At 44.0% G+C, this 26710-nt stretch overlaps 1 protein-coding gene across 2 annotated transcripts in view; it reads right to left on the bottom strand.

Moving 5' to 3' along the window:
• The window catches only part of FMN1 (formin 1), a 429794-nt gene that overhangs the window by 300265 nt on the left and 102819 nt on the right, over positions 1-26710 (bottom strand). For both annotated transcript variants that reach the window (XM_075530963.1, XM_075530964.1), the window contains one exon: positions 25746-25863. In XM_075530963.1, coding sequence (XP_075387078.1) covers positions 25746-25863 — 118 coding nt within the window. The remainder of the gene's footprint in view (positions 1-25745; positions 25864-26710) is intronic.

The following is a 26710-nucleotide window of genomic DNA, read 5'->3' as shown; positions in this document are numbered from 1 at the left end:
AACTGATCATAATGATCTACATATAACTCCCTCCCTGGGGGCAGACAACAGAAAAGTGGGTAAAGGGTGACATCACACAGATTAAGACATGACAAAATAATAATTATTTATAAATTATCAAGGGTTTGGGAGGGAGTAGGGGTAGGGACGGAGGCAAATGAGGAGTTGATACCAAGGGCTCAAGTAGAAAGAAAATGTTTTGAAAATGATGATGGCAACAGATATACAAATGTGCTTGACACAACGTATGTATGTATATATTGTGATAAGAGCTGTATGAGCCCCCAATAAAATGCTTAAAAAAAGAAAAGAAAATGTCTATTTCTGTTCATATACTTTTAAAATATAAAAATCACTATATTTTGTCTTTGAATTTTATACATATATAGTTATAAAGAATGAGTAAACAATTTCACCTAATGGTAAGGTTAGTGAACACAGGAGGCTCTGTTTCTGAAGTTAGATAATGCATAGCTGCAATCATTCAATGCAACTAATGTCATAGCCTTAAAGTACAGAAATCAAGTAATTACAGGAATAAAGTAACAACATTAACAAAGAAATTGATAGATTAAGAAAACCCCTTCATCACACACACACACACACACACACACACACACACACACACACACACACACACACCCCTCAGCCCCACGACATGTACCCTCTGAGTGACTTTCAGTGAGCAATGAGAGCAGTTCAGAGTCTGTGTCCCCCAGGAACTATTACAACGTACATAGGGTTAGCTAAGCTGTTCCAGGATAGGTGATGCCACCCCTTGCGGTCTGCTCAGCGGGGTCCCCGCACAGAACTGTCAGGGGAAGGACGACCTTCGGAGGTGAGATGCAAGCACAGTACATTAATGGAAGGCTAGAAAGGGGCCTACATTCAAAAACTGCAACGCTTTTTCCATTGTCAGTGGCTGATGTGGGGGATATTCATTTCCCCCCTCGATTCTTCTCTTAGTTCGGAATTAATTGCATATTTGGGACTTTAAAATAAATTATTCTGAATATTTCAAATTTTCAAATATACATATTGAAATAATGAAATACATTACATATGCATTTTTGATTTTAAAAGTAGAATTGGGTTAAACTTTATAGCCCATGAGAGAAAAACTGCCTACCTCTAACAGAAAATACAAATTACTAGGTAAGAGTGGGGGGGCAAAAATCTTCACGGGGCATATCTAAGCATCTGTCATTGACTTAACTAAACATGCTCCACTCTTCGGATGGTGCCTCAACTCATAAAACTGACAGAGCCCTTTATTTAGGACCAACGCAGACACCCTGAGGAGAATGGGGGGGGGGGAAGGTCAGTCTCTGGAGAGCGAGGTGGAATCCAGCCAAGCTTTAACTTGGATGAAAGTGGAATGTTCTCTACAAACCAGGCCAGACAAGGGCCCAGGAGGCCAGATCACCTGCCCAGGTTTCTAAGGGAAACTAGACACGCCCATAACTCACATGATGGAAAAGTACTCAGCAATGTAACATAAGAGGGGCGGGGGGAGAGGGGGTGGCGGGCACATGTAGGCGCAGTGGTGGGGCTTCAACAGATTCATGAAAACATTGAATGAGAATACAATGGAATCCTTCCACGAACTTTCTGAAGCCCCCTTGCATTCTAGCTGCCATCGTGTTTACTGCCTGCCTCTGGGCATGGTCTACAGCCTTAACTTGACATTTTCAAGTTTGCAAAATTAAGACTTTGATGCCAGGGATGAGCAAACCTGTTAGCAATTACAGAAGAAGCAGCACAATGACAGCTTGGGATGGACAGCTGAGTCACAGTCTCTCTGCAGCAATGTGGGAGCAGGTGGGCTCCTGCCCAGAAAGCATGAACAGTACACTGTCAGGTGTGGCTCATGCCTCCAGAGGGCTTAAGGATCCAGAAAGCAAAATGTACAGGATTCGTCCGGTTAAACGTGAATTTCAGATGTGCAGTGAGCTATTTTGTGATGGTCCTGTGCAATATGTTGAACGGGGCTACACTAAGTACAAGTTCACTGTATAGCTCAGGTTCACATGTCACGGGGCGTCCTGTATTGAGAGAAGACTTGACATTAAATAGAAGACAGCATACGTACACAGTCGGGACAGACTCATCCTGGAATCCTTGGGGTCTCCAGAAACGCTGGGGAGGGCAAGGGGAAACCTTCCAATTCAATGTGCCTTTTCTTTTAATCTGCTGGATTTTGTTGTGTAAACATCCTATCTGTTTTCATTTCATTTTTTTAACCCGAGAAATTTGACCTTTTTAGACAATTTCCCACTGAAACTGTTATGTGGAAGTTATGTATCTAGTTTTCAAACTGAACCACATAAAAAATATAGGAGTAAATTGCAATTGACAGACGACCCCATATTAGGTTTTGGGAGACTATAAATCTTTATAGGAGCAGACAGCCTTATCCTCCTGCAGAGCAGCTGCACTGACCCTGGGGATTACCAGCCTCACGCTTTCCTACAGGCCACCAGGGATCCTTTAAAAGTGACCAGACTGAGCAATAATGTTCCAACTGAAACGGAAACGACAACATGCACGCACGCACACACACACACACACACACACCATGACTATACTTAGCATGTCATTTTCCTTCTAGTAGAGAGTTCAGCGTATGGTGGATGAGAGCCTGTAATCAAAAGCTCAGAGGCACAGTCCCGCTGCTACTCAAAGGTTATAATAATATACAGCTAAGAAGCAGTCATGCAGTCCGGCCTCCTGTGATCACGCTAGTGTTACTAAAGTCATCAAAGGTTATGATAATACACTGCTGAGAACCAGTCATGCACACATCTGACCACCTTTTGATCCCTTTGCAGGGCTACTTACTAAAGTTACAATCGGGAAAAATAAACTGGAGATATAAATAAATAAAAAAGAAGGGTGGTGGTGGATTAAACTTAGCCATCAAGTAGAATCCAATGCACAGGGTCCTTATAGGGCAGAGTAGAACTGTTTGTGCCACGGGGCTCCCAAGGCTGTGCATCTCTGTGGAGGTAGTCTGCCACCTCTTTCTCCTACCGAGTGGTGAGTGGACTCCAACCACGGCTCTTCCAGTTGGCGGCCAAGATCATCATCATGTGCCACCGTGACTCCTCAGACTGGAGATAGAGGCAGCTAATTTGTGAAAGCCCCAGTTTCACCATCACACACCCCACTGAACACCCAATGACCCCCACATCAATTCCACTGCCGCCGAATTGATTCTGAGATTGCAGCCACCCAAAAGGACAGAGAACTGCTGCTGAGGGTTTACCAGACTATAGATCTTTTCAGTACAAAAGCCTCATTTTTCTTCTGCAGTTGGTGGGTTTAAACAGCTGACCTTGCGGTTAGCAGCCCAACTCACCACACCGCCATGGCTCCTGTAACTCCCAATAGAAAGCCTTAATGGTTCTCACCTTGCTCACATACTCGAAGGTTGAAGAGGTGCTTGTGGCTGGCTCCCAGCCCCAGAGTTTGATTTGTTTTATGAGATGCACATTGGGCAGATGGACCTTTGAAAACTCTGCAGGTGATCCTAATGCGCAGCCCCAGCTGAGAACCATGGCCGTTGCTAGTGTTTGTTGGTGTTTACCCCAGATTAGTGAGGCTAGAAAAATGGCTCTTACATCTAGGTCAGTGTTTCTCAAATTTCCTAATGCCATGACCGTTTAGTACAGTTCCTCATGTTGTGGTGACCCCCAGCCATTGGAAATATGTTTTCCCCAATGGTCATAGGCGACCCCTGTGAAAGGGTTGTTCGACCCCAAAAGGGGTTGCAACTCAGAGGTTGAGAACCACTGATCTAGGTAGTGAAAAGTATGGTGCTCCACCATTCACTGCTAGCTCTAGGCTCTCCTCTGTCCAAACTGAAGAGGCAGCAAAAGCTAACTCTGCACTAAGCTCAAAGCTAAGCTGTAAATGCGCTGGCTTCTTCTGCACTCCAGTGCAGTTTAGTTGACATCCTACTGTACACAAATAATGTCCAGAGGATATCGGCTCATCCATAGAAATATTGGGTTCAGTCTAGCAGCACATATGCAGCTTGGTGCTGGCCGATGTGTCCTGGCCACTCTTGGTAGCAAAGGCTCGCCAGGAAGCACCGCCTCCTTCCCCAGGAGCCCCAGTTTGAGGGGCAAATCCAGGTGACATCTGGATTAGCTCTCTTACAGAGAAACCCCAAACCCCTCAAGTTTCTTCAAATGCCTGCCCTGTGCTACTGATAGGATAGTACACCAGACCCTAAGAAACACCTTATTAGCTTCAAGAATGGAAAGGAACCTGACAAATGTACCATCACACACAAATAACGTGCCTCCTGGGTTTCTGTGAGCAATGAGAATGTTCCTCATGAACCTATCACATGACACAGACAGAAGTCCTCTAAGATTAAAGCTGGTTTGAAGATCACGCACACAGATAAGATTGTGAAGTCACAGAACCTGAAGGCGACTCTCCTCAAAGTCACTTGGGCTAGCAACCTTTAGCGTTCTAATGAGGACTTCAGAGTACAGAGCGGCGCAGGCCTGTGCACCGGGGAAACAGCATCTGTGATCATACAAGAAAAGACATTACACAGATGGTCTGCAGCGTGTGCAGGAGTCTAATGTTTTCTACGAAGAGAAGTCTCTTCGGGCCTTTAAATGAGAGGTGTTAGGTTTTGAGAGAAGGGATGGAAAGTCTTTGAAATAGCAGCTGATTAAGGACAGACTAACATGGAATAAGAAGACATAAGAGTTGGCAGGCAGCACTGAAGGCACACTTTCAACTAGAGAGCAGAAGTGCACATCAGCAGAGCCTCTGTAGTTACATGCTTCGCCTGCAGCTAGTCCAGGGAAGCAAATGCACAGCAAGTTCTAAGGCTGGGGTCTGCCAGGTGGCTAGTAAGGAATGCCCCAAACCCTCAAACATACAACCATGGAGTCAATCCTGACTCAGTGACTCTACAGGGCAGGGTAGAACTGCCCCTGTGGGCGTCCAAATCTTCACTGAAGTAGAAAGTCTCATCTTTCTCCCAAGGAGTGGCTGATAGGTTCACACTGATGACCTTGAAGTTATCAGGCCAAGGTGTGTAATCAATCCACTATGCCACCAGGGCTCGATAAAGAAGGCATTGGGTTAAAAATAAATAAACAAAAGCAAGTCAAACATAAGGTTTTACTGTGAGTGGCCCTAAGGTACAGGCAAGGGGACTTTAAAAGGTTTGTGGAAAAATTGAGTAGAGAGCTAATGGAATTTATATACCCAATTTTTGAAGCCCGCTCATATCACAGAATCTAAATGTCAGAGAGAAATTAGTAAAGAATAGAAGGAATGAGAATAAAGAGCTTCACATCCATGAATAAGGGGCGAAAGATGGAATAGTGGGCAGGAACTGAGATGTTAAAATTGATCATTTACAAAGGAAAGCACTAAAAAAAATCCCAACCAACCACGAGGTCTAGGTTGAAAACACAGATAACATTCACCTAATGAAATGGATAAGAACAGCACTGGTCATACAGGAAGACTGGGTTATCCATGTGCTCACTAAAGGGGACTTGGGACCTGGGACATCAACGGCTGAGTGTGACAAGGGAAAGGAACCTTGAAGATTACCCCACACTTCCCTGACCCACAGAGAGACCAAGGACAGGTGACCTTTCTATGGATCCGTGTTCTGACTCAACGAATTCTTGTTTCATTTGGGGGAGTGCTCCCCATGCAGAGATAAAGGATTTACCTGAACACAGATAGCTGTGCGCTTAGTAAGGAGTTCTGTGGTACCACAGTTAAACATGTGGCTGCAGATGGAGAGGTTGGCTGCTCAAACCCATCCAGTGGCTCCAGGGGACAAAGAAACACCTGTACAAACTGTTGCTTTGGTCACGGTCTGACACTGAGGTTTTGCCCACACGCAGGAAAACGCCTGTGGAGGAGGGTTTCCTCGGCTGTAATTGTTATGGGAGGAGAGTACAGGTCTTTTCTCCCCTCGGGTGCCTGGTGGGTCCAAACCACCAACTTTTTAGTTAGAAACCAAGGGTTTAATAGCTATGCCACTGGGGGCAAAGAGGTGGGGATGCCTTTTCCCGTAAAGATTACACCCTAGAAAGCCCTCTGGGGCAGGGGCACTCAGTGACGTGCATCAAAATGGACTCAACAATAGCGAACAGCAGAGTCACCAGGATCTGGTGGGGATGGTTCCCCTGAGGTATCTTGGAAGGAAAACCTGATGATCTGTTTGAAAACTCGGTGACAATGAAGACCCCGCAGAGCACAGGTCTTATGACAGGGTGTTTGGTCAACTCACTGGGCCAAGTTCTCAGTGAGTTAGCAGTTAACACATCAAAATCTCCTTCCTCACCGCCAACCCCGTGATCATATCTCCTTAAGGGTATAACCTGCCCCCACATCATTAGATCTTATGGAAAAGCTTGCATGCTTCTTGCTGGGACTGGACCCTGCATCTAGCTCATGGTCTAAGCTCCAGTTCTTTTGGGCTTGAGTCACAAGTCTGCTGTATTGCCTGACAGCCTCGAGTTCCTTAGGCCCTGCAACTACATGAGTCAGAAACCTTCAGCCTGACATCAGAGCTTAAGATTTAGAAACTTGCCCTTCTCTACAACTGACTCATACATGAGTATCAGTGACTTTGCTTCTTTAGAGAACCCATCCTGAGTCAACTCAACTATGACAAACAGAGGCTCACAATGAGATGGAACAAACTAGACAACAACTGGCTTGGTTTATAATTCTAAAACCAAATAAATAGCAATGGTTATGCGGCATTTTATATTTCTAAGCCATGTTTTTATGCTTTGTTAATGAAATAACTCCTTTAATATATGATACCTCTGATTCTAAGATATACAATACGCATGGAACCAATAATAAAAAATGCTGCTTATTATAATCATAAAATGCTATTTATAAAATCTAATTGTAAGATGCTGCAAATATTAGAATTGTAAAGCACATGTTTATGTGGAAAATGTACATCATATATCATACTGTTTCTATTAGCATTGAGTTAGGTAAAATATAATAACTTACTATAATTTTTAGTATTATCTTTACATCAGAGGTAGGAAAATGAAAACACAGAGAGGTTAAGTAACTTGCCTGAGAACACACAGCGCTATAAGGAAGAGAGCTAGAATTTGTATCCAGGAAGCCTAGCTCCAGAAGCTAAACTCTCAGTGAGTATACACCTTATGTTGCCGTTAGAAGCCACCGAGTCAGCTCCAACCCATTGCCACTCTATGCACAAGGGAAGAACACAACACTGCCTGGTCCTGAGCCATCCTCACAATGGTTCCTGGGCTTGAGCCCATCATTGTAGCCGCGATGTCAATCCATCTCCTCAAGGGCCTTCCTCTGTTTCCTGTCCCGCCACTTGACCAAGCATGATGTCATTGCCAGGGACTGGTCTCTTCTGACAATGCAAGACAAGTCTCACCATGCTTACCTCTAAGGAGCACTTGGGCCATACTTCTTCCTCCGAGACAGATCAGTACACCATGTGAGGGGGCTTCAAAAGCTTGTGGAAAAATGACATTACCTTTCAACTCCATTTTCTGTGACCTCTTCATGCTTCCCCAGCCCAATAAATCTTCGTAAAGAGGAACAAAATCCATCACACTACATACAGCAAAATGTTCTACTGTCTCTCCCTGGGGAGCCAGCATTCGGAGGGGGGCCTGTTGCTGATGCACCTTGGGAACACGGACGCCCTTAGAGAGGACAGACTGGCATTCCACAGGAGAAATCAGACTCAGTCTGATCCTCCCCAGCGGCCCCACCCCAGCCTGTGGTTTCCTGAAACACAGCCCTTGTGACACCAACTAGTCAGCACCAACGTAGCCCACAGGTCCACAGAGTTTTTTTCCACTGGGCTGTTACTGTATCCATTACATTTCTAGCAATATCGACTCTTCCCCTTCAAGTTGTCATTTCATGAAGGTTACTTCTGGAACCACAAGCACAGCTGCCTCTAAGAGAGAGTCCTCGGCCAGAAGCTGAATAAGCACCCAGATGTATCTAGCCACCAGATTATATGCACTCCCGGTCGGAGCCAACCCCTTCACCAGGCCAGGCTCATGAGATTCACTGTCCCTTCTACAGGTCACTGCCTGCGTTACTGTGGTAACAGACGTCATAGGAAGACAAAGTCACAGCCATCGCTTCCATAATTTGCTGTGAACAAGAAAGATAGATGTTCAATAAACAGGTGAACAAACGTTCGACCTCACTGGTGATCAAAGAGTTATTCATTAAGATGGCATTTTGGTCGCCCCATTTGGACAACACTTTGGAAAAATGATGATCCATGTTGTCTAGGAAGCAATAAATATTATACTGATGCGTGACCGTAATCAGCAAGCAACTGCTGCAAACATCATTCCTGCTGCTAGAGCTACTGTCACCATCCACGTTTGCTGCTGATCTTCTCTGAATCAGGCTCACTCCCAGCAGCCCCGTAGCCTAAGGATCATGAGCCTTTTACCCAGCTTCCCTTCTCTAAGTCACTGGGTTGACAACATTGTATCTCATTGCCCAGGCAGGTGAGGTTCTGCCTTCTGGGAGGTGATTTTCGGCAAAGAGTATCAAAAACTTCATGTGCTTGATAGTTTTAACACTTCTTCCTGGGAGAATGTTCCCCCAAAGCAGAATAGCATTGTTTTAGACATGAGGATATATTTACCACGATGTTATCATGGCAAAAATAAATCTTTAAAGTTCAAAAAGAGGCCCCTTCATCCAGTAACTATCCTGTATCAATCAACACAGTCTTTCTACAGTGGCACTAAAATGATTGACAAATGACTTTCATTTCCTTCTGTTTATATGCATGTGTTTTCTAATTTCTCTACCCAAGACGACAAAAACACAAAAGCCCTGTGTTCTTGATGTCATAAAATAACTTCTAAAAAAACCTTTCTGGGTTTGTGAACATAGCTATGATTCTGGTTAAGAGTGGAAGAACTGGCTGGAATTTGTAAACACACCCTTACTCCTGTCTGGTGGAGTCACAAATTAGAAGCATCGTGAACAAGAGCACCAACTCTGAATCAAATAACCCACTTGGAGTCCCATCTCTGGATAGTAGCAGTGTGATTTGCTGCTCCCCCGCCATGTCGTCACTTCATCTGTCAATGGAGGGAACGATGATTCTCACCACACAACGTTGTCAACAGTGACAGGCTAATGTTTGCATCATGCTTAGAGTGGCGCTTGGCATATAGTTACATAGTTGTATATTGTTCGTTGTTATTGCTGCATTGGGTTGTTGTTGCTTTGAGATTTCATCCTATTTCTTCATTGGTAACTTTGTCTCTTTCTTCACTGGCAAAACTGAAGCAGCTTGGCCGATAAACACAAGTAGCATTAACTGAAGGGCAGAGGGATAAATGGCTCGGTGAGCCTCACCTTGCTTGTTCTATGCCTCAGTTTAAAGGGGTACACTACCTGTGGGATGCCTAGCCTGTGGATTGTGTCGCTGTAAGTTGAGGTCCCTTTAAGCCCACACGATTGGAATGTTCATCTCTGGAGCTGGGGACCGACAGTTGATGACAGTTGGGGACCAGCCTTGCTATTTTGCTGCCTGGATATATATAGCCCAGCTCTCTCTACAGAAGGGGACTGGCAACTGGCAGCTCTCAAGCCTTAAAGGACTGCTAGTGTCTCACTGTGATATAATTTAACTGTTAATTTCTTGTATTATCTATCTGTATAAAACTTAACGGTTCATTTCTTGAATTATATATCTATCTTTATAAATATATTTATATATAATTACTATCAATCTGGTTTGTCTCTCGAGAACCCTGTCCAATACAACTTCCACACACTTCCACCAATATCAATAACCACATTGTCTGCTGTTGGAACGATTGATCTAGATGACTGGCCATACAAGCAAAGCCAGCCTTCCCAATCCCTCTCTCCTTCATCCAGATGCCCATCCATCTCACCATCCTCAAACTTCTCATAACTGCTGCTTCCATGAGCACTGACTGTGAGTCCAAGCTAGAAGAAATTCTTGACAACTTCCAATCGTTCCTCCATTGGTCATGATGTTACCTTCATGTCCAGTGGTGAGGAGTCTGGCTTTCTTTACATTGAGTTGTCATCCATACTGAAAGCTGCTCAGAAGCCCTCTTCCCATACTCTTATCCAATATTTCTTCTTGCCTGTCAGCTTGGTATTGTATGATGTTACACATTATAAACAATGCCTAGTCTTCTCCCTACAGACCTTTTCTACCCACTGCCTCTTCCTTCTCTGATGATGGGAATTCCATCCTTCATTGCACTGGTCATGACGCCTGAAGTCATCCTGATCCACCCCACCCCCCCATCCAATCTGTCTGGAAATCCCAATGGTGCTACTTTCACACTGACTTCAGAATTCGATTACTTATTACTATCTATACCACTACCACCATAGCCCAAGCCACCGCCTCTTAAGCAAATATGATCACTGCCCTAGCTCTCCATAGTAACTGACTTTCCTGACGACACTGAAACCACCTGTCCAACCTCGATTTCAAGACAAAAGGCAGAATGAACCATTCAAGCCGCAAAGATAAATCATGCCAGGTTTCTGCTTGAAATGCTCCAATAGCTCTTCATTTTACAGAGAGCAAATTGAAAGTTCATCAAGTTTCCACCCTGGCCTTCAATAGTTCACGGGAGTTCTTTACACTTGCCTGTGTCATGAGCGCCTTCTCACAATATTTATAACTTTTTAAAATAACAATCGCTGAGGAAACCGCTTTTTAAAAAGTTCATTTGTCACAATCTTCTAAATGATGATGTAACAATATGTATATGTATTTCCTTATTAGCACATTGAATAACAAGATCTAGAAGCAGATCTAATAAATAAATATGAAGTGGTGATGGACATGAATCAGATATCCAGTTATGTGGAATTATAACAATATTGTGCTCTCACATCCGTAGTACGTGTTGATAAGGTCACAGGGCTGTGAAATTACTTAGGTTTCTTGCCTACATTCAACATAGCAAGAAATGTTACATTTCAGTTACATGCTACTAACTATAAAAGGGAAGCTTCCCCGTACAAAGGGACAGACCCATGCATTCTGTCCAAGGCCCCCTCGGGCATACGTAGAGCTCGGAAAGCTCAAGTTATGGTTCCACGTAACTTCTCAAGCCCTGCCTCTTGGACTTCTCACCTTTCGTCACTGCTTCACCACCGCACACTCAGTGCACACGTGTGTGCAATGGCCATGCTCTGTTCCTGACCGCCTCTCCCGCTCTCCAGTCTTTACTCACACATTCTAGCTTTTCAATGAGTCCTGTGCTCACCTGCCCCTCAAAACTGCAGCCCGCTCTACCAATCTCCTCATTGCGGTTGCCGTTGTTCTTATCCGTGAGATGTGGAAATGCTGGCGGGTATTTCAAGTATCACAGTGCACACATGTACCTCTTATGAGTGCACAGTACTGTCTACCTCAGAAAGAATCACTTCATTTAGAATTCATAGCATGAGTGAGACACGTAGCATTCTTCCAGGTCTTTAATGCTTTTACCATTTTTAAATGGAAAAATTCCATTATGTCTCATTCCATCTGTCCATGGATTGTGGAAGCCTGTTCTCATAACAGCTGAGCAAACAATGCAAACTCTTCCCTGGTGGCACTATGGGTCAAGCCTTCCCCTGGTAACCACAAGGTCAGCAGTTCAAAGCCAGCTGCTGCTCTGCAGCAATAAGATGTAACTGTCTGCTCCTGTGAAGAATATTCACTGCTCTCGAGTCAATTCCGACTCACAGTGACCCTTTGGGACAGGGTAGAACAGGCCCTGAGAGTTCCTGAGAGTGTCACTCCTACCGGAGTAGAAAGTCCCGTCTATCTCCAGCAGAGTGGGCTGATTTTGAACTGCTGACCTGGTGGTTAGCAGCCCAGCATGAAAGCACTCTCAGAAGTCCCATATGGGGTCACTCTGGGTTGGGATCCTCTGGAGGACACTAGGTTTGGCCCAAGGAAACCACGGATATCTTCTGCTGTATTTACTTCCGTTCTTTGTCCTACATCTCGTAATCATGCACATCAATTTGAAGAGTGACCTTGAACTCAGCAGCAACGGGTTGCTATAATTGTGCTGCCTGTTGAAAATTAACAAGTAAAATAAGTGAGGAACTGTACTCCCTTCTTGCTGACCTCTCAGTGGCCAGCCTCTGAGATCGGGAAGACCAGCTCAGCCCCTAGGCACAGAAGCTGGCGTCTCTCCGGGCGCTGCCCTACAGGACAGAACTCCTTTGTGCCCAAGAGCCCTGGGTCCATCCCCACTCTCTTTCACAGCTCCTTCTCACCCTCCGGCTGGCTGTGTTTGGGGGAGGCAAAGGAGATGAGGAAGACGCGGGGAGAGCCTGTGACGGCTGGTGCTGGCCACACGGCTGTGGGGCAGGAATGTGTGCTTGGAGCAAGCTCATACTTGAACATGGCTGTGTCCTTTGTAACCTTAGGCTCTGGTTAAAACCAGTGAAAACCAGGCAGCCAGCCACAAAGAGGAAGGCACTCTGCCATGACCTTGGGGAAGAGGAACAGAACTGACACCTTTATAGACCTGAACCAGCCACTCTCATTTGCATTTTGCACATCAAAACAGCTCAATAAATGTCTTCCATGATTGAGTGCATTATCCTTCCTGGATGGGAGACCCAGCAAGTTACGTTTTTTAACACAGCCACAGGGGGCTCAATGCGATGGTTACAAAGTGCAAACTCGAACTAACTCTTTGGCTCATGCACTCTAAATTTTTCTTTAAACAAACAAGTGTCTACAGATGGGCTTTGGGTCTCCTCTCTGACCCCCTTCATTTGTATCAATATATTTGTTTGCTTTCTCACTTCTGATGCCTGATACCTGGTCCAATTGACACCTCATGAACACACCGGCTGGGGTGTTTCTTCCATGTGGACTTGTTGCTTCTCTGCTAGAAAGGCCTTTGTTTATCTTCAAGCCTTTAAGACCCCAGATGCTCTATCTTTTAATAGCTGGGCACCATCAGCTTTCTTCACCACATTTGCTTATGCGCCCATATTCCCTCACAGAAGGGTCACAAGGAAGGAACGACTCAGCCAGGGCACAGCATAGCACCTATGGGACACACAGCATTCCTGGGGTCATTTAATGCTTTCTCCCTGAACTATTGTGACCCCAGCTCTACCTTACAAACCCGGATACACTGGAGGATGTGCGCTGGTACAGAAAAGAGCTCTCCTCACACAGAATCCAGGTCAGATAAACCTCTCAGAAACAGCAATGAGAGTAGTGATACCATGAGGGTAGGGGGAAACAGAACCAACTACAATGATCAACATATTACCCCCGCCCCCCCAGGGGGATGGACAGCAGAAACCTGGGTGACGGGAGACAGCGGATGATGTAAAATATGAAAATAATAATAATTTGTAATTTACCAGGGGTCCATGATGGTGGGAGCATGGGAGAGGGAGCGAAAAAAACAGGAGCTGATACCAAGGGCTCAAGCAGACAGAAAATGTTTTGAAAATGATGGCAACATATGTACAACTGTGTTTGCTACAGTTGATGAATGGATTGTTATAAGAGCTATGAGAGCCCCAATAAAACCGTTTATTAATAAAACAAACAGACACTTTCCACCTATTCTTTATGCTTCCATCTAAAATGTTTCACAGAATGTTTTACCATTTGCAAAGAACAAATTCTGGGAAATGGATGAATATTAATATTTAAAAATCAAACTATTTCATTCTTCTTGCACTGGAACTGAGCACCATGATGGGCCACCCAGCATCGTCCTTTAATCTACTTTGAAAGGCTGTAAACAGACTCAGCTTTAATGCGCAAAATTTCTCTCAAACTTAGCCGTACACCTGCTGCACCTGCTGATGGGTCATTCTGTGGACCGTGGTTTGGGACCTTATGATCTAAGTCTATGCCGGTAGCACCTGTGAAATCCAGAACCCGTGTAAGGTGGAACCACTCCAAAAAGAAATCTTCAAACATTTTCTACTGAAACAAGGGACTGAAAAGTGGGAAGACTGCACCCTGTCACAAGTGGGAAATGTGTGAGACCCTGAGAAACAAAGCAGTCCCATCAAATTCCAGCCACATTTGATTGTTCATCCACAAAGCCTGGGCAGGTGGTCACAAGGGCGGATTTATGAGCCCCAAGAGATCTGAATCTCAGCAGGTGCCCCAGATGTATTTCTCATCTCACAGAAACTTGAGAATGGTTACCTTAACCTAAAAACTTCAGCTATGTAAGATTGAGGGTGTTATGATTATAATTACTTGTTGTAAAAAATAGAAATGAATTCTAGAGTGAATTTTAAAGGATTTGGCTTTAGACAACCGATCTTATGGAAGTAAGCCCATTTGAAGCGAAGCAACCAAATATTGTATTCAGTAAGTGGATAACCCATAAACATAATGAGACTATTAAGTCATATATGCAGGCCAGCCTGGCAAGGAAATACATGTTTAGAGTATTTCATTTTATTCTTCTAATAACCCTAAGAGATTTAGCCAGAAAGGAGGTATGAAGCAGCAACAAAACCCAGCATCTACTGGTTTTATTTTCTCTTGTTCCACTACAGCTCTGAGCATCATGGAGAATACGGATTTTTAATATGCCTGGAATGAAAATAGAAGACATCAATTGTCTCTCACCAGCTATCCTCTGAACCACTGCAAAGCAGTCCAAACCAGACTTCCCACAGAATCCATTCACCCATCTCCAGACAGACCTTCATCTTCAATAGATCCCCAAACCCAAACCCAACTCCCAGCCCTCAACTGGATTCCGATTCAGAGTGACCCCATAGGGCAGAGTAAAACTGTTCCTGTGGGTTTCCAAGGTTAACTCCTCCAGGAGTAGAAAGCCTCATCTCTCTCCTGGTTTTGAATGCCTGCCCTTGTGATTAGCAGCCCAACAAGTACCCCCAAACTCACATCTGGTCCTGTTTGTCTCTGCCTAAAACAATTCAGTGGCTCCCTGCATTGTCTACAACTCACGGTCATTAGCAGAGCATGTCACATCGTCCCCTGCCCTATAAGACCTGGCCTCTTGCGAGTCTCCAGGCATACCACCACCCATCATTTCTCATGCATCCATCATAACAAACTACGTGTAGCTCTCCAAATAGACCCTGATCCTTCCTTCTGCATGCTAGCACTTCTTTGCTTTCACCTGACTTACCTAGTCTCTGAAAACTGCTCAAGAGGCCTGGGCTGTCGACAGCCTTTGTGATCCACGTCCTTCTAGAAGAGCATCTAGAACTGTTCATTGCACTGATCTGTGAACATTTTACCTCTCTTATCCTGCCTTTCTCTCAGCCCCTTTCTCTTTCCCCTCAAATAGAACAATGCGCTTTTTGAGTCCAATGAGCTTTTCTTATTCATCTCTGAATTCCAAGTATCTCTCACACTCATGAAGACATAGTAGATGCTCAGTAAATGTTTGCTAAATGAATGAATACGCCACTAGCTGCAGTAGTGAGCCGATGACAGAACCAGTGAATTGGACACTAATAATGTGCTAGGTGTTACTAAATATCGTAAATAATACATAGATATGATCTAGGAGCATCAATAACTCTGAAGTTATGGCCACGTACTATCAACTTCGAAGATGACAACAGAAGAAGGAATGTGTGTTCTAAGTCAAAGGAAATCCCCCAGGAGTCATCAATTGTAGCTTTTATGAAAGTTTGCTGTCTTGAATGGCGATACACGGAAGGAATCATAATGCTAGGAAAAATAACACTGCTAGAGAATAGCACAGGGGGCAGATCTGAAAATCATTTGTTTGTGGTGTCTATTTGAACAAATCTATTGCTCCACTCCGAGTACAAGTATATTGCATTCTTTGTTATTAAGAAATAAAATGTCTCCCTTAGTTTCCTTTATTTTGAATACTGAATTCAGATAGCTGACTTTTTCTAAGACTATATAAAATGATCAGAAATGAAGAGACACTGAGGTCTTAAAAGCTAGCAAGACACCACACCAGCCACAACTGCTCTCTTGGTATTTGAAGCAAAGAGGAGGAAAGCAAATCAAAGATTCATGGAAGTGAATAGTTCCATGCACCACTTATACCTCCCCCACCCACCCCGGTTCCTCCAAAGACTCTGAGACCAGAAGCACTAGATGGTACCCAGTGTCCACTACTGGACACCCTGAAAGGGGTCACAAAAGAAGGTCTTGGCTATATGGAAAATGTGGAACAAAACCAAAAATCAACAAAGATCAGGCTTGCTGGTCTGATACATTGGTGGAACACCCAAGTTCACCTTTCATCTCAGTGGCTTAACTTTCTGCCAAACAGACAGGCCTAAAAGGTAAACACCAGCAGGGAGGTAGCTACGCCTTAGAAGAATCAACTACCCAAGGCCAAAAAGGGCAGCAGGCGGCAGGGGATAAAGCTCGGGAGGCAAGTTGGGACAGGCAAAAAGGATGACTGGAGACAGGGAGAAGCGGGGAGAATGCTGTTACACTGGAGACCATACAATCCATGCCTTGAAACAAAGTATATAAGAATTGTTGAAGAAAAGAGCCATTTCCCTGTGAGATAAATGCTCACTGAAACCATAATCAAAAGTGTGATTTTTTAAAAGACGCACAAATATGTAAAATGATCAGAAAAATTAGCCAATCAAATGCAATGCTTCATCATGGCCCACTAGGGGTTATCTTGGGAATGTAGTGATGGTCCCACCCAAGTAGATCTACAATTGAGATAGCCAGACTTATGGAAATCACATGGTCATTTCAATAACTATGCCTTTAAAACATGAAAATCCAAATCACAATTTTTTTGGTGATTAAAAACACTTAGGAGCCATGTGATATTTTTAAAAGCCTGAACGTGATAAAGATTATTAACTAATGATCTCCAGTAGAGGCCCATTGTAAATTATTTTCTCAACTTGAAAACACAAGCAAACCTACTGCCATGCAGTTAATTTTGAATGGAGTAGAACTTCCCAATGAGGTTCCCAAGGGGGTGATCTTTATTAAAGCAGATTGCCACATCTTTTTTTCGACAGAAATAGCTGGTGGATTCAAATCCACTTTTCAATGAACAGTTGAGCACACACCCACTGTACCAGGACAAAGATTGCAATGATACAGCATTGACTCAAGGTCTAAATAAGGAGAAAGGCATTTGTCGATAAGCATTAGTATTCTCTATGAAGCAAAAGAAATGAAGTGTTGATTAAATATTGTTGGGACAGTTGGTTATCAATTTGGGAAAAACAAAACTAATAATAGCAGCTCACATGATTTTGGTTTTGCTATGAGCCAGGTCCTTTAAATGAATATTTTCCTCATTGAATACTCACAATGGCTGGTTTTTTTTTAACAGATAAGAAACCTGAAGAACTGCCAGATTAATTAATTTGTGTGGAGTCACACAGCCAGTAACTGCTGAAGTCTGAACTTGACTCCAGGTCATTTGATTCTGTAGCCCAGACTCTTTAATCATCATAGCGCTCTGCCTCTCTGTAACACTTAAAAAAAATCATTTTATTGGGGGCTCATACAGCTCTTATCACAATCCATAAATCCATCCATTGTGTCAAGCACACTTGTACATTTGCTGCCATCATCATTCTCAAAACATTTTCTTTCTACTTGAGTCCTTGAGTTTTACTTGAGTTCTTTCTACTTGAGCTCCTCATTTTCCCCCTCCCTCCCCGTTCCCCCTTCCTCATGAACTCTTGATAATTTATAAATTATTATTTTGTCATATCTTACATTGTCCGATGTCTCCCTTCACCTACTTTTCTGTTGTCCATCCCCCAGGGAGGAGGTTATATGTAGATCCTTGTAATCAGTTCCCCTTTTCTACCCCAACTTCCCTCCACCCTCCAGGTATCGCCACTCTCACCACTGGGCTTGGAGGGGTCATCCACCCTGGATTCCCTGTGTTTCCAGTTCCTATCTGTACCAGTGTATACCCTCTGGTCTAGCCAGATCCGCAAGGCATACCTGGGATCATGACAGTGAAGGGAGGGAAGCATTCAAGAACCAGAGGAAAGTTGTATGATTCATTACTGATACCCTGCACCCTGACTGGTTTGTCTCCCCCCTACGACCCTTCTGTAAAGGGACGTCCAGCTGCCAACAGATGGGCCTTGGGTCTCCACTCTGCACTCACCCTCATTTACAATGATTTGATTTTTTGTTCTTTGATGTCTGACACCGATCCCCTCGGCACCCCGTGATCATACAGGCTGGTGTGCTTCTTCCATGTGGGCCTTGTTGCTTCTGAGTAACACTTTTTAAACTACACTACACACACAAAAATCAATTCTACCTGGGAAAATACATACAAACGTGAGTGTGCGTGTGAAACACAGATATGCATGCCATTAGAAGTTTAGGTTGGCGAAGGCCTTGAGACCAAACATAAAAACCACCTGTCCAGATGCCGCAAAGGAAAAGATCTGACCACACGAACACTTCTGTATAATGAATGGCACTATGACATTAAAGGAGAGGGCCCCGCGTTGTCTTGCAGTATTAAAGGTCTTAATGTCCTCAATATTTGAGAGGTAAGGAAATACCCAAAGCAGAGAACAGCCACAGTGACTCACACAAGAAGGAATCCAAATGGTAAATAAATAGATTTTTAACCACCCCGACCAGAGACGTGCAAACCAGACACAGGAGCATGCCGGATGGTCACCCTTCTGACTGGCAGACATTTAAGGAGTGCTTGTGACTGTGGGGGCAGATGTTCTTCTGATGAGTATTAGTAGGGTCAGTAATCGACCAGTGGTTGACATGGGCACGGAGGGAGTCTAGCATAGCAATGCTGCGTCTGTCCTACAAAAGTGCTTTTCTGCGTGGCCAAAACAGCTGCCCAAGACACAAAAGAATTTCATTATAGTATCTGGTGGCAGGAGAGAAAATTCTGAAATCAATATAAGGCCCATAATAATAGATCTATAAATTACAGTGATTGCTTTATGGAACACCAGACAGCCCTTAAAAAGGATGAGGTAAAATGAGATAGCGAAGCACACATGGGCCTAAAAAGGTTCCTCCTATGTGGCTTAAGAAATAGCAGCTAACCTCAGAACCGGGGCGTCGTCATATGCAAAAAGAATATCCGATGTGTCATTTTGTGTGAAGGCTTGAATGCATCTAAAAGAGTCTGAAAACTATGCAGGAAGCTGCCCGTTGGGCCCTGGGACTAGAGCCCGGTACGAGGACAGTTTGCCTCTCCCTCTATATAGTCAGCAGTGTCTGGCCTGCGTGCATTGATCAGGAGACCACATAGGTCTTCCTCCCAGAAGGGAAAGGCTTGTCTTTGAAAGGTCTCATCCCTCTCTATTTTGTTTCGTGCTGAGTCTAAAGCAATCGCCTTTATCGAACTTGGTTATCTTTCTCTCCCCCACCATGTGAAATGGCTAGAAGGAAAACCAGCAAACACTGCTGCTCACTTGCTTCCCGATTCATCACCACCCCACAGGGCAGGGCACAATGCCCATGTGTGTTTCCACAGCTGTGCGACGCCCTTACAGAAACACATTCCCACATCTTTCTCGGGTGGAGCTGCTGGTAGTTTTGAACCACAACCCTATGGTTAGCTGCATGCATGAGCCTGTGACACCAGGGCTTCCAGAATGGTTACCGCAGACCAGACAGAGCCAAAGAACTAAACACTTAGTGGACATCAAAGAAGAGACATGGGGTGACAAATTCCATCTTCAGGCAGAGACATGGGCAATTGCTGCTTCTGCAAAACGCAGAATGAAGTTGCTCCTTGCCATTTGGGGTGGAAGCCATTATGCCCCGATCATTCAGAAGTCCATATTGTTTAATGCTACATCAAATCTCTAGCAGGATATGGGCACACCTGGTAACCATTCCTCTAGGGAGAAAAAGACAGGGACCTGGGAAACAGGGACGAGGAAGGGACTCGTTGTTTATGTGTGTATATTCCTACAGTTAAAAGGGATTGGCAGGGGCAAAGGGTGGGATTCTAGGATGCTGCTGTCCTGTGGCAGAGAGTCAATTCTGACTCAAAGTGATCATATGTATGACAGAGGAGAACTGCCTGAAGAGGGAGCAGATGGCCAACTCTGTTCTCCCACAGAACTGTTAGAGGATTCAAACCCATAACCTTTGGTGTAGCAGTGTTGCTTAACCATTATGTCACCAATGTCCCTTAGAAGTGTGGCAGAAGCTACGGCATATCAGATCTCATCATCGTCTACTCAGACCCCCAGCAACCAAAGTAGATTCCATGCACTAGGTTCATTTTGTCTAAGACAGTGAAAATACACAAGTAGAATCCATTACTGTTGAGTCCATTTCGACTCATAGCAGCCACAGGGAACAGAGTAAACTGTACCCACAGGTTCCCAAGGCTGTGGTGGTGTAGAGGGTGACATATTGGGCTACCAACTGCAAGGTCGGCAGTTCAAAACTGAATGCTTCTCTGTGGGAGAAAGACAAGGCTTTCTACTCCTGTAAAGAGTTCCAGTCTCGCACACTCAGAGGGGCGGTTCTACCCCATCCTAAATGATCTCAATGAGTCAGAATGGACTGGATGACGGTGTGTTTGGTTCTGTCTTTAGAATCTTTACAGAGCAGAAGACCCTATCTTTTCTACGGGAGCAGCTGGTGGGTCTGAACTGCCGACTTTTCAATTAGTCACTGGGTGGTTAACCACTGCACCATCAAAACTCTTCACTGAAATATGAAAGTATTACAATAAAATGTTCGTGTCGATGTAATATCGGGCCAATGGTCATGCATTTTAGCAGAGAAGCTGTGGCTCCTCACGTGTTGCATGAAGAAGCCCCATCAGAGCGACGCTGAACCGCACGCAAAATCTCAGGCCCGAACTCTGACTTGCTCGAAGTTGTTTGGATGAGTGCCACAGTATCAAAAATACCATTAAAACACCTCCTTGATTTGGATTGGGGTCAATTTCTGTAATCTGTCCAGCAGGCCTCTATATCCTCCTTTATTATTCAGATTAGACTCATCCAGACCCCATAAGTTTTTATAACCAGCATAATTATATTTTGTTTTGTTTTTTCCTTTTTCTTTTTTTAGCAGTATAATTCTTAAATACTTCTCCCCTAAGCCCAGCTTCCTGTGTTTCTCTTTCAATAACAGTACACGGGTAAGAAAAGATCTTTCACTCTCCACCCTGTCCTCCCCACTGCCCCCACTTGTAATTGGAGTCCTCTCCAAATTGTCATTTCAATTTATTTATTAATCATGCCTGTTTCAATGAGTCATAACGTCTCTGGCTATCACCTGAGAAATGAAAAGGGTTAAGCTAGTGATTTCCAAAATGCGAGCAACTCTATTTTTTTTTTAATATTCTACAAACCTAGACTCTGTTTTCATCTCTTGGTTCTATTCTACCAACATTTCCCTGAACACACTATGTGACTCTTGATCGACACATTAGTTTCCCCTCCTTATGTCAAGCTTTAGCTACCTGTGTCTACTATGGGAACCAACATGCCTCTCTCTCAATCTGCCTCTCTAAAGCTCCTATCTAAACAGTAAACCAGATTCAGCATAATCACTTGTTCTCCAGTTTCCCAATATAATTCTCTTTGTACACCTAGCAAATTATGAGTAAAAGGCTCCCTTGCTCTTTAATCTACATAGTTTCCTAATTCTAGTCTATTACCATTAAGCCCATTCAAATGACAGGGCTATGTTGCTAGGTGCCATCCAATCAACTCTGATTCACAGCAACTCCACCAAAAAAACCCCAAAAACCAGAATGAAACACTGCCTGGTCCTGTACCATCTTCACAATTGCTATGTTTGGGCCCACTGTTGCAGCTACTGTATCAATCCATCTCATTGAGGGTCTTCATTTGTGCAGACCCTCTACTTAATCAAGAATGAGATCGCCTAAGGCAGTGGTTCTCAACCTGTGGGTCACGACCCCTCTGGGGGGGTCGAATGACCCTTTCACGGGGGTCGCCCGATTCATAATAGTGGCAAAATTATAGTTATGAAGTAGCAATGAAAATAATTTTATGGTTGGGGGTCACCACATGAGGAACTGTATTAAAGGCTCGTGGCATTAGGCAGGTTGAGAACCGCTATTCTAAGGACTTGGAACACATAAAGCATGTGAATCCCGCCCTCCTCAACTGTACAGAGCATTCTGGCTGTACTACTTCCAAGATGAATGTGCTGTTCCTCTGGCAGCCCGTGGCGCGTCCAATATCCTTTACCGACCCCACAGTTCAGATACAGCCGCTCAGGTGTCTTATTCCTTATTCATTATCTGGCACTTGTTAAACTTATGAGATCATTGAAATTACACTGAGCCTAGGGTCACGGGAACCCGAAGTGACACGTTTGCTCTTTATCACTTTAACGAAGTCTTTTGCTATAGATTTGCCCGATTTAGTACATCGCTTGACTTCTTGACTGCTGTGCCCATGAGTGTTGATTCAGGATCTGAGTAAACTGAAACCCTTGACTATTTGGTAGTCCACTACAAAGCTCTAACCAGCACACCGCGAGCGCACCATCGCACACGTTGTCCAAGAGGGCGCTCCGGATCATTTAACCAGGTGGTGCCTCTTTCTAAAGGAAAATTCATTCAGAGTCAATTCAGCCTGTTAGCTCGGGGTGGTAGAATTAAAACTCAAAGTACAGTTGGGTCATCAAGTATTCCGAGATATTTATAGCTCTCCCTGGGCGGTGAAGCAAGATGTCTGACTCACCAGGAAGTGTGGGGAACAGCCCCAGCACTTTGCCAGCAAGGGAGCCCTATGGAGAACCCAAACCAGAAGGTAGGCGGACCTTGACTGGATGCAGGGCCTTTGAGAGGAGGGAGGGGGACTTCTGCCTTCCTAGAGATCTCTCCAAGGTTGTGTAAGCCCGCCCAGGAGATTGCCTGCTCACCATACCCACACCACACATGCCAGGTCCTCTTTTCTACAGGAGCTGCGATCCTCAGAGAGGAGGGCATCTACACACCACCATCTCCCAGGCCCTAGTCAGGTCTGAGGTGCAGATGATATAGAATAGAGCTTCTCCTAAGGTTCTCTAAGGGAGGCGATAAATAGGCAAAGTGTGTCTTGTGAGAGGACACGGGAGAGCTCTTCTTCCTTGTGTCGTTCGCTCTCTCATTCCACGGGCAGTTAAGTTGAAGCATTGCCTACCAGCGCTACCCTCATTTCCCCTCAGTATTCTGAGGTGCACAGGACAAAAAGTCTATATGTATTAAATTTCTTAACAAATAATGAGGCTTTTCAGGTAATCTTGTCATAATGCAAATGAGGAGAAAAACAGAAAAAGGAAGTCCAACTGCCTGGCTTAAGTATTCAGAACGGCAGTTCTTCACCTGAACCTGGGAAGGGCCGCCTTGGGCACAGATGGCTACAGGGTGGGGGAGGAAGGTCTGATGCAGATGCAAAATTATCTGCACTGGTCTTTTCCTCCCCCATAGAGTCTTATAATCAGATTTTTAAAGGAGCCTCAAGATACTAAGAATTTATTGTTCTTAGGTGCCACTGAGTCGTTTTCAACTCATGACAACCCCATGTGACAGAGTAGAATTGCCCCCCAAGGGTTTCCTTGTCGGTTATCTTTGTGAATTTCCCACAGAGCCTCTGGATGGATTCCATTTGATTTTTGGGGGGGTGGGAGAGTTGAGGGGGACAGCGACTATTTTAAAGCCAAGTGCTTAACCATTTGCACCACTAGGGGTCCTTCAGAAAAATTAGCCAGAATAAAACAGTGGAAGGTGCCCTCTCGTCAGTAAGTCAGTCCAAATGTGTCTGTAAATCAGGCAAGTCCTGGTCTTGGGTGGAAAATCATGCATAGCAAAGCCAGTATACTTGAATCACTAATTCTTAGGAACATTCTTAGGACTTCTAGGGGGTTACAAAAAGAGTCACAGAAACAAAGCCATATCGCGTGCATGGTACCACAGGACTGTCCAGCCAGGGGAACTAGTTGGGGAGCCAGTTTCCTTCTCCATTGTGTGGAAGTGCTGGTAGACCCCACTCAACAGCACGACCTTACTGCCCAAGCTCTGGGAGCACATTTCCTTGCCCCAGAAAAACCAGTGCTGTCTGGTCGACTGCAACAACTATGAAGTCGAGATAAAGTGCTGTGGCTCCTCTGAGGGCCTAGAAACAAGAAGACAGAAGCAAAGAGGAAGGCATGTATGAAGAGGCGTAGGAAAAGCAGTTGCCATCGAGTCGATTCCAATTTAGGGTGGCCCCATATGTGTCCGAGTGGAAACACGCTCACAGTTCTCAGTGGCTAATTTGACTAAGGCAGATTACAAGGCCTTTATTCTCAGGCGGATCGAGATGCAGTAGAATCCCCAACCTTGAGGGGAGCAGCTGAGTTCGTTCACCATAAAGGTCCCATTATGCGAGGCTTACCAAAAAAAAAAAATTATCACATCTACTTTCTCTTCGACTCAACATAGGTCCATCATTTAAAAAATAATGGTTATGATCCCCTAAGAGGAACAAGACTAATAGCACAGACAGACTAGGAATAAGAAATTCATTTGGATTCTGGTTAGTTTGTTTTTAAATAAAAGATGACATGTGTGCTTTTAATCACGGGGCAAAGCCAGATCGAGGAAACAATTGCTTAGCATGCAGTTCCACATTACAATCCCAATCATTTCCTTCGTGGGTGAGTAAGTTATATTTCCATTAAAGGGGTGGGTTTTTCCTTCTATAAAACCGGCACTGCAGTAGGAAATGTAGTACCAACAACCAGTAGTTAAAGTCTCTCTGAAGTCCTCAATTAGCAAGCGTGTAAATGGAGGGCAGACCTTGAGATTCGATTGGATGGTAGACCTTGAGCTTCCAATCATTAAAGTGATTTCATAACAATGCAGAAAAACCATACAATTCGGAGCCACCTGAACTCTGAGCCACTAAGTTTATCAAAGACTAGAAACTGAAAACCATTGCTCCTTATAGCCAGGTAGACTGATCTTAAGGCGTACACAGACCTAAGACAGTCAACAAAATACCAGCCATTTAGTAATCTTTCTCAGGGGGTGGGGGTGGGGGTGGGGGAACAAAGACAAAGTTTTATCAGTGATACACACTTACACACATGCGCACATGGAATTAAGATCTATCTACCCTCTCATTCTTCAGTGGTTTTCAACGTCATGAGAACCTTTCACTCAAAAGAGCAGAAACACCTGAAGTTCTATTCCATTTAAGCAGATGCAAGGAAAGTTTCTGGGAAGCACTCCAGGGAGTCAGATTGCTTTAAAATTGGCCATGCATTAACTGCAGCTTTGTCTAGCAGGGACGAGAGAAAAACTGATAGGGCATCCGTACATTCACTCTGCCCAAAGTTGCATTACTCAAAGACAAACAAAAAATCAGATTACACGTCTGGAAACTCATACTCTGCCTCCTTTATCAACACTGCCAGCTCACACCAACCGTATATGAGGGCCAGCCATCTGCTTCCCAAGGAATTTGTAATCCACCCTGCCCATTAGTTCCCAAAAGGCTCTCCTAAATTATGCATGGGCCGCTCCTTCATTCATTCCATTGTGTTCACCTTTCATCTTCTAAGAGATTTGTTAACGATAAATGTATAAGGCTCACTTGAACAACAAAACCCAGAAGAAAAGCCATCAGCATTGCATTTTATAACAAAACCAAACCCAAATCCTAAGAGTCTACTGAACTAGAACTAAAAACTATTACAGTAAGAGATTCATTCCGGGGTACCTGGCTTCCTTTTACTTTACCTGCTTCAGTGTACTTCAAGCCTACTTTCTCTTCTGTGTCTTTTGTCTTTGGCGGTGGCCAGATAGCTTGGAGTCGGCCAGGCGTCCTGTCATCCTGCTCGGTGGGGCTCTGGTCTGGCTGTTGAGGGGTAAATTGACACAGACAAGCATAAGTTAGATGAAATGTGGCCAGAGCCATTTAGGAACGGAGAGCAAACATGCTAACTCTAATATTAGCACTGGTCTTAATGACCAGTTGCACATCACTCACATTCAATGTACCAGAGACAAGGCTTTATTACAGGATGACCCTTTTCCAGAACTGTGACATCGGTAGGGGTTTTTAAAAAAACAAACACCCAAACTCTCAAGGGTAAGGATTACACAACACTTAATAGGTTATTTTTTATCACTTCACTATAAAAATCACAGATTCACTTTGATCTGAAGTTACAGATATACCATCCTTGGGTATATTTATAGGAATATTTACAAATGTATCCTGAACAGCTCCAAAGTTCATTATAGCAAAAGACTAATTTTGTTTTTTTCTATGAACATTAGTTACAGGCCTAGATTTACATCTTCTCCAGGTAATCGACTCTTGTACATTCAGATTTGGTTTTGTTTGTCTTACCTAGAAAATAGAAAATGAGACAGACTCTGTATGCAAGTTTTTGTTTCAAATGGTAGTTGATTCTTAGAACTAGGATACTTCATATTTATTGTGTTTAACTTAGATTTGTCAGTGTTTGTTTGTCTTGGAGTAGAACCCCTGATCATGTTTCTGGAGGCTTCTAATGTTTAATGTTTTAATATATTAAAATGCCATAAAGGATGGGAAGTTTACAGCAAGTAATAATAAGCAAAACATTCTATCCATTCCTCTTTCAAACATTTAATATCTACTGGACAGGTGTTTGCTAGTCTTTACAAGCTATCTGAAACAGTATTTTTTGAATAACTGTAATAACAGCTACCATTAA

Source organism: Tenrec ecaudatus, chromosome 14, assembly GCF_050624435.1.
Source record: "Tenrec ecaudatus isolate mTenEca1 chromosome 14, mTenEca1.hap1, whole genome shotgun sequence".
In the NCBI taxonomy this organism is placed as follows: Eukaryota; Metazoa; Chordata; class Mammalia; order Afrosoricida; family Tenrecidae; genus Tenrec; species Tenrec ecaudatus.
The sequence above is the reverse complement of the archived record's forward strand: the minus strand, read 5'-3'. Positions and strand labels throughout refer to the sequence as shown.